At 33.5% G+C, this 7,428-nt stretch overlaps 1 protein-coding gene across 2 annotated transcripts; it reads left to right on the forward strand.

The window, feature by feature from the left end:
- The first annotated feature begins 824 nt into the window (after positions 1-824).
- Positions 825-5,824, forward strand: RpLP0 (ribosomal protein LP0). Of its 2 annotated transcripts, none has more exons than XM_088232689.1 (7): positions 825-862; positions 1,042-1,129; positions 1,236-1,488; positions 2,965-3,121; positions 3,808-3,932; positions 4,310-4,546; positions 5,585-5,824. In XM_088232689.1, the coding sequence occupies exons 3-7, from the start codon at positions 1,315-1,317 to the stop codon at positions 5,714-5,716; spliced, it is 825 nt and encodes a 274-aa protein (XP_088088815.1). In that variant the 5' UTR covers positions 825-862; positions 1,042-1,129; positions 1,236-1,314; the 3' UTR covers positions 5,717-5,824. The 2 variants fall into 2 exon arrangements, with proteins under 2 accessions (XP_088088815.1, XP_088088814.1); XM_088232688.1 differs by having other exon boundaries at positions 1,252-1,488.
- Positions 5,825-7,428: the final 1,604 nt, after the last annotated feature.

Consider the following 7,428-nt stretch of genomic DNA (forward strand, 5'->3'; position numbering starts at 1 on the left):
CAGTCGAACAAGGGTAAAATAAAAAGCTGGTACCTACACCTTAAAACCTGTTCTTTTTTGTGCGGAAATAGTAGCTATATGTACTTATTTAATTATGCAAAATTAAATTCAATATTAATTTATGACGGTGAAACATCTGTGATTAAATTATACAATATGAATTGACTTAAAAATATGTATAATTTTATTTCATGAACACATACAAGTTAAATACAATTTTTTATGTTCACTATATTAATTTATTTTACTTTATAAGGTAATTCAACAAAAACAATTTAAAGCAATTTGTAGATATTCGCTGGTAAGATTATACACCAATATCTTTAATTACAGAATTTCTCAGAAATCAAATGTTTTCTAAATATTTTTTTGAATTTATGAAATCTGTACATTTAAAAAATCTAATCATGTTTTATATTTTATTCTAACTAAATGGACTAAATAAGTTCCTATATAAATAAATATTTCTTGTACAAGATAAGTTTTGTATACGTGCACTTATATACAACAATTCATTAAGAAATAATCTTGAAATATATATCTATCTCGCTATTTTGGCACAACATTTTGATATTTGCGGGCCAAATGGTACATTGAATTTTTTTCAATGAAGGCAGTTATCAAATTCATAAAAATAAATATATTATAAGACGCTCTAAGGTGCGAAAAAACAGTCATTAATTTTATATTATAGATTATAAAATGAATCTACACCACATCGTTTCGAATTTCCCGCGCCTAATTTGAATCATCGTTTGTCGGGAATATATTATTTTGACTAGCAACATTTTTGTGTGATGTCAAATTGAAAACCGGAAATCGGCCATTCTGCCCGAATAGTTCGTGCCGCACTTTTGCTTAGGTGAGTTTTTTCTTAAAATCTTTAATATTTACTGTAATCCGCTATTTAAAATCGCAACTCAATGCGTAATAAAATGTCCCTTGTGTTCATATACGCATTGCGTCATGTATTTTTGCTATGCGTTTACTTTATCACTTAAATGCGTCAATATTTCTAATGTATGGCTATTTTATTTACAGTCCTTAATTTTCGTTTGAAATCCCTGCACACAAGATGGGTAGGGAGGGCAAGGCAGCATGGAAGTCGAGTTACTTCACAAAGCTCATTGTGAGTACTGAAAATCAAATATTAACCTAAATTAATAAAATTATACTTTCATCGCCTTATTGTCGAGTCATCTTACTTTTTGTCGCTTTGTTTTATTTCCAAATAGCATTTTTATGTTGTAGACTCTTTTGGACGAGTACCCAAAGTGCTTCATTGTGGGCGCTGACAATGTAGGCTCCAAACAGATGCAACAGATTCGGATGTCCCTTCGAGGACATGCCGTAGTCCTCATGGGGAAGAACACCATGATGCGCAAGGCCATCCGAGGACACTTGGAGACCAACGCCGCCCTGGAAAGGCTCATGCCTCACATCAAGGGAAACGTCGGCTTTGTCTTCACCAAGGGAGATCTTGTTGAGGTAAGATAATCAACGTGATATATATCCAGATTATTGCCGATTGCATTAACAGATACAGATTTTTTTTATTTTGTTATATATTTTTTGTTTTTTTTTTACAATATACATAAGAGATAAAACAGAGTATTCAATAAAATAATAATTACAAAACAATGAAATATATATTAAAAGTAAGAATAGTAAAAAAATCCCTCAAAGGCATAGCCTGTTAGTGGGTATACAAAAAATGTTTATAAATTATTTGCTCGTATAATAAATGGAGAGGTATAATATTTTTATAAAATATAAGAAGAAAAAAAAGGAAATGTATTCTGTTAAAGATTACGGGTACTTATTTGTTAATGGTTAAAAACGTAAAAAAGATTCGTTGTTATTAAAGGACAACAAAATATATCGTAGAAAAAAAAAGATAATATTAGTTTGAATCCAGGATAGTGCGAGATTTTTAAAAGAGGGAAAATTTTCAAAGCTTTGGATTTCACATCACCATCTGTAAAACATCCAGCACTATCTGTGCTCTACATTGTTGGGTTTCTGGCGCAAACTAGTTACTATTTTTTTTAAATGAGATGTCTTTATAAATGGCGTCACATAATCTAAGTTTAAAAAGTAAATAAAATTAATTCTTAGTTTAGGAATACCAAAAATAATAGGTATTTTCTAAAATTCGATTTGGGATGAGCTTTTAACTTTAAAAGTGCAATATCTCACAACTAATAAAATGTTAGTTTCTAGTTGCCAGAAACTCAACAATATTATGATTAATAACAAATATGTTTATGCAATATCTTTCAGCAGTTAAGTTTGTTTTTTAAATGTTTAATTTATTTTACATCATCAATATTTCGCTATAAACTTTTACCCCGTGGTCATAGGATTCCTTCTATCAGTCCCTTTACCTTGCATGCCTTCCTCGATCTCGGAAGGCGGCTTCGCTTTGGGACAACAGTAAAGCTTCATTTCTATCCTAATATGGTGGTCCAACTGATCTGCATATTGGCAATATGATAGCTACAAATACTATATATTCACATACGAATGTTACCATATACATTTACAGTGCATTTTGTTTTAAAATTATATTTTGGCACTTATTAGGAAAAGTTCCAGCTCTATTTTTTAATACAAGAGGCTAAGAAGCTCAATTACTGCAGAAAATTACAGCGCAGTAGAACACCTAAGCTCGATCTCACCGGAAATCAAACACGGAACCCCCAGTGCTTGAGGCTATTTTTATTTTATTTAAGGCACCGTTACACCACGTAGGCTGATTAGTCACACAGAATATGTTAGAATTTTTTTTTTAACGTTGAAATAAATTTAGAATGAAATATAGATGATCCATCGTCTTCAGAATGCTTTTCGAAGACTCCCATATTTCCCATTAAAACAATCCCATTTGAGATAACCACTTTAATAAATTTTTCAATAGCCAAGTCTACAAAAATGTGTTCATATTTTATTCCTTGTTATCAGGTCCGTGACAAGCTGCTGGAGAACAAGGTGCGCGCGCCAGCCCGTGCCGGGGCTATCGCTCCCCTGTCTGTCATCATCCCGGCACAGAACACCGGACTCGGTCCCGAGAAGACTTCTTTCTTCCAGGCTCTTTCCATCCCCACTAAGATCTCAAAGGGTAAGCAAAAGCTGAAATAACATGATTATTGATTGCCCTTAAAAAAGTATACTGCCTACCAGATTAGAATGCTTACACTACGCTCGCATAGTGACGGCAGTGTAAAAGATATGTTAACAAAGGCATTATTATCTGGCGACGACTCTACCATTATGTTTACAGCTGAGGTTTGAATTTTTATAATTATATATCAGCTGTGTCATACTGGCAAATTTGTAGAAAAATCAGGAATCTCCTATTTTTTTTTAATTTAGAGGATATTTGACTTTATTATTTTATCATCCTGCTTTAATTTCAAGGAGCATAATGCACTTGAGTTGCTGTATCTTACAGAAGACTAGATTTTAAGTCTTGCGCATTATCTGACAACAGTAATAAGCTGAAATATGTGTAAATATTTTTTTACCATCTCTATTGGGTATCAAACATAAAATACACAGATTCAATATCAAACACTCGAGGTGAACAGATATATTATGGTGTGTCCCTTCTAATACTGACTACTCTAGTCCATAGAGTTTTCAGCTTCGCTTTGGGACTAAATAAATACTTCATTACTATCCTGCATATTGGTGGCACGTTACGCTCTACGCTGGAAATATGAACGTTACAACTGTACAAATATTATAATCTTATCAATCCGCTTTGTTTCCCTTTCTAATAAAAATATGTATTTTATTTCTCAGGAACGATTGAAATCATCAACGATGTCCCCATCCTGAAACCCGGAGACAAAGTGGGAGCCTCCGAAGCCACACTCCTCAACATGTTGAACATCTCTCCCTTCTCGTACGGTCTGATGGTTGAGCAGGTCAGTTACTACACTCTACTCCCTCCCGTCCCTTCTAATTCTGGACACACTTGTGTGTGCTCGGCTTCGCTTTGGGACGAAAGTAACGCCTCATTTCTATCCTAATATGAATATCCACCCTGATTACCGTATTGGCAATATGAAGGCTACATTTACTAAACATATTTTTATTTTTAAATAACTGTATTTTAAAATATCTAAATATTACATACGGCACTTTGATTTTTTTTTCATCTGTCTTTTGATAGTTCAAGATTGAAGTGCATTTTTTTTTTCCTTTATCAATAATTATTACAAAATATTTTTATAAATTTGCATCAAAAATTTATTCTACAAATCGTTAAGTGCATAAAAACAACTCGTTATATTTTTAACAGGTATATGACTCTGGAACCATCTTTGCTCCCGATATCCTGGACATCAGACCGGAAGATCTCCGTGCCAAGTTCATGGCTGGTGTTGCCAACGTGGCTGCTGTCTCTTTGGAGATTGGGTACCCCACCCTGGCCTCCGCCCCTCACTCCATCGCCAATGGTTTCAAGAACTTGCTCGCCATCGCCGCCACCACGGATGTTGACTTCAAGCAAGCTGCTACAATCAAGGAGTACATCAAGGTAATTGTGATCTGTACTCCTCTGTTCGGTTTAATGTCCATGCAGGAAGATAGTCAATGTGTACATGTTGCTCCAGTAATTAAGCCAGTAAACCACAAACACCATTGGAACTAAAAACCAATATATATTTTAAAATAAAAATATATTTACTAACCCCAATTCACCAGAGGGAAGGAATCGTATTAGGGAACATGATTCAAGTGACACATTAAATGCTAACAGTGGGTTATTTTTTTGTTAAGTCTAGGCATTTACAGGGCTCACGACCTCTCATTGGCTGATTATTGGCCCTAAAGTTATATGAAACTATTCCTATAGTCCTTAAAATATAGCTTGATTAGAATGACAGCTGTCAAACTGATTTCGTTAGTGTTGAGAAATTACTGATAAAATCGGTTTTATCAGTTATTTCATGCAATCATGAAACTGTTTCCGAAAATTGATATAAAAACGCAAAGAAAGCCTATTATAGTGTGTTTAACACAATTATTCACCAAAAAATTAGACATTTATACATTTTTCACGAACAACATCAAATGAATTATTTTTTTATTCGATCAATTTACATTTATCAATTTATCCCATCTCTAATGTTTTTGCAAAATGATGTAACCTTGTAAGAACGTTGTTAATAATTAGGTTTAGTTTAGTTTTTTTTTTAGTTTTAAAGCTGATTTTATATATTAGTGTTGATTTATGTTTCAAGCATTGTATTAAAAAATAAATGAATACGCCAGATACAAATGATTTTTCGTGTGTCAATATAAATAACTCCTTTGACGTTACTACAAAGTTATGTCGTCACTTTTTCTGACAACTGTCATTCTAATCACGTTACATTTTAAGGACTATAGTGTTAGATTTTATCTCAAACCTTTTTTTTTCCTCGTTCCTTTATAACTGTAACATTGTTTATTACTTCTGCACGAATGCCGTACACATTTTTTGTTTGTTGACTTTTAATAAGCTGAGTAAAATATATCCTCAAACCCTCCTTAATTTTTTTATCAATCACACTAACATAATTCCTCATTTCAGGATCCGTCCAAGTTTGCCGCGGCTGCCCCCGTGGCCGCAGCCCCAGTGGCTGCAGCCGCTGCTGCTCCCGCCAAGGTGGTGGAGGAGGAGCCCGAGAGCGACGATGACATGGGCCTGGGCCTGTTTGACTAGAGCCCCCATAAGTGTCACACTGCACGCCCAATACTTGTCGAGCTGGCTACTCAATGGCAACTGGGGATGTGTTTTGAGATACTGAAATAAATGCTTTGGGAAAAGTTATACATGTTTTTTTATTTATAAATAAAGATTCCCCTGCAGTAAGTAAGCCAGATAAAAATGAGGAACTTCAGTCCTACGGGAAATTGGATACAAAAAATGTTTTCTTACATGCGGTAAAAATTAGAGCATTTAATTGTACCGCTAAGTTTCTTGAAAATGTAAAAAAATATTTTAATGAAAACTAATTTTAACAATCTGCATTGAATTGAACATTTGGTAACTCGAAATGTTTTGTTGAGATAGTCTGCTAAAACATCAAAACCAGAAGACAAATTTTGGTCAATTGATTCAAACTGCGCGCAGATCTGAAAAAATTGACATTCATTAGCTTACCTCTAACAACCGATATGATGGTATTTTATTTTATAAAGAATAGTCGAAAACTTAAAAACACAGTATGCACTCAATTCACTATACCTTGTAAATATCTTAAACATTTAGAAGTTTTCTCCCATGGTGGAAATAATTTTAAATCTTACTTCACAAAAGTCAACAGATGGAGGAGTTGAGGAAATGTGGATGTTCAAACATAGGCAGACTGGTGAATGTTACACAGTGTGTAAAGAGGCCACTCAAACCAGCCAATGACAGGTCATAAACCCTGTCAATGCCTATACTCCCATGTTCCCTTCTCAAAAATATTTTCTCCGTTGCAACAAATTTAAATAATTTTTAATCAGTGAAGTGATTCCTTACTTGCTTTTTTATAAATATGTACTTAAATGGGTACATATTTTTAATAAAAAAACAAAACTTTTTTTTTATTTTCATGCAAGTACGGGATTATGTACTCTAAAATTTAAAATATCACACTAAATTGGCTTGATTTCCATTTTCTCCAGCTATTTACATACATCTAGTTGCAAATGGACCCAAAATCTAAATATTTGCATAAATAATTTAAAGGGCAAATGTTCACTATGGAGAACATCATGAGAAGTGAATTGGATTTTACAGTCACTGTTAGTTGGATTCGTGCTCGTGTAAGTTGGATTAGTTTTGGCCAACATTGCAGGAGCCATCTTCACAGTTTACCTTGAAGATGGCTCCTGCGATGGTAGCCAAAATGTCAATGGATGCAACTTACACGGGATCACCTAAAAAAGATACTTATCCGCGCTCAGCCACCCTACGGGCTGGGCGTGAAATATAGTTCCTCTTCAACCGTAGAATAATCTTATAATAAATTTGAAAATAAATTGATATATGTTAGAAAACAATGAGTTAATGTTTATAAGTCGTTAGTGTGTAGTAGTGTAGTCATGTTTTAGACAAACAGTGGAAAAAAGGAAGACTATTTATTTAATTGCATTGTTTTATACTTTATTCTTAACAAAATATGTGACAAATAGTGGACAATGGAAACTTTTAAAAAATAGTGCGCCTGTAACCTTAAAATCATAAAATTTTATATGAATCCATTAAAACCGTTTAAGAATGCATCAGCTTTTGACGCGAAAGTACCTAAATTTTGCTATTTGGAACACTACATTCATAATTAATAAATTACAACAGTGCTACTAAAAGTGAACCGACATTTATTGATAAATCCATCATATTTCAAATATCTGCCTTCTAATAATACACAAAATTATTATCTAGTT

Source organism: Micrasema longulum, unplaced genomic scaffold (assembly GCF_059751315.1).
Source record: "Micrasema longulum isolate JH-2025_06_02 unplaced genomic scaffold, ASM5975131v1 h1tg001009l, whole genome shotgun sequence".
Classification (NCBI taxonomy): domain Eukaryota; kingdom Metazoa; phylum Arthropoda; class Insecta; order Trichoptera; family Brachycentridae; genus Micrasema; species Micrasema longulum.

Bases quoted from the DNA above. Each gene is read 5' to 3' on its own strand.
- RpLP0 (XM_088232688.1), top strand. From the start codon at position 1,076: ATGGGTAGGGAGGGCAAGGCAGCATGGAAGTCGAGTTACTTCACAAAG. The intron at 1,130-1,251 runs GTGAGTACTGAA...TTTATGTTGTAG, and splicing joins GTTACTTCACAAAGCTCATT to ACTCTTTTGGACGAGTACCC. The intron at 4,547-5,584 runs GTAATTGTGATC...TCCTCATTTCAG, and splicing joins CAATCAAGGAGTACATCAAG to GATCCGTCCAAGTTTGCCGC.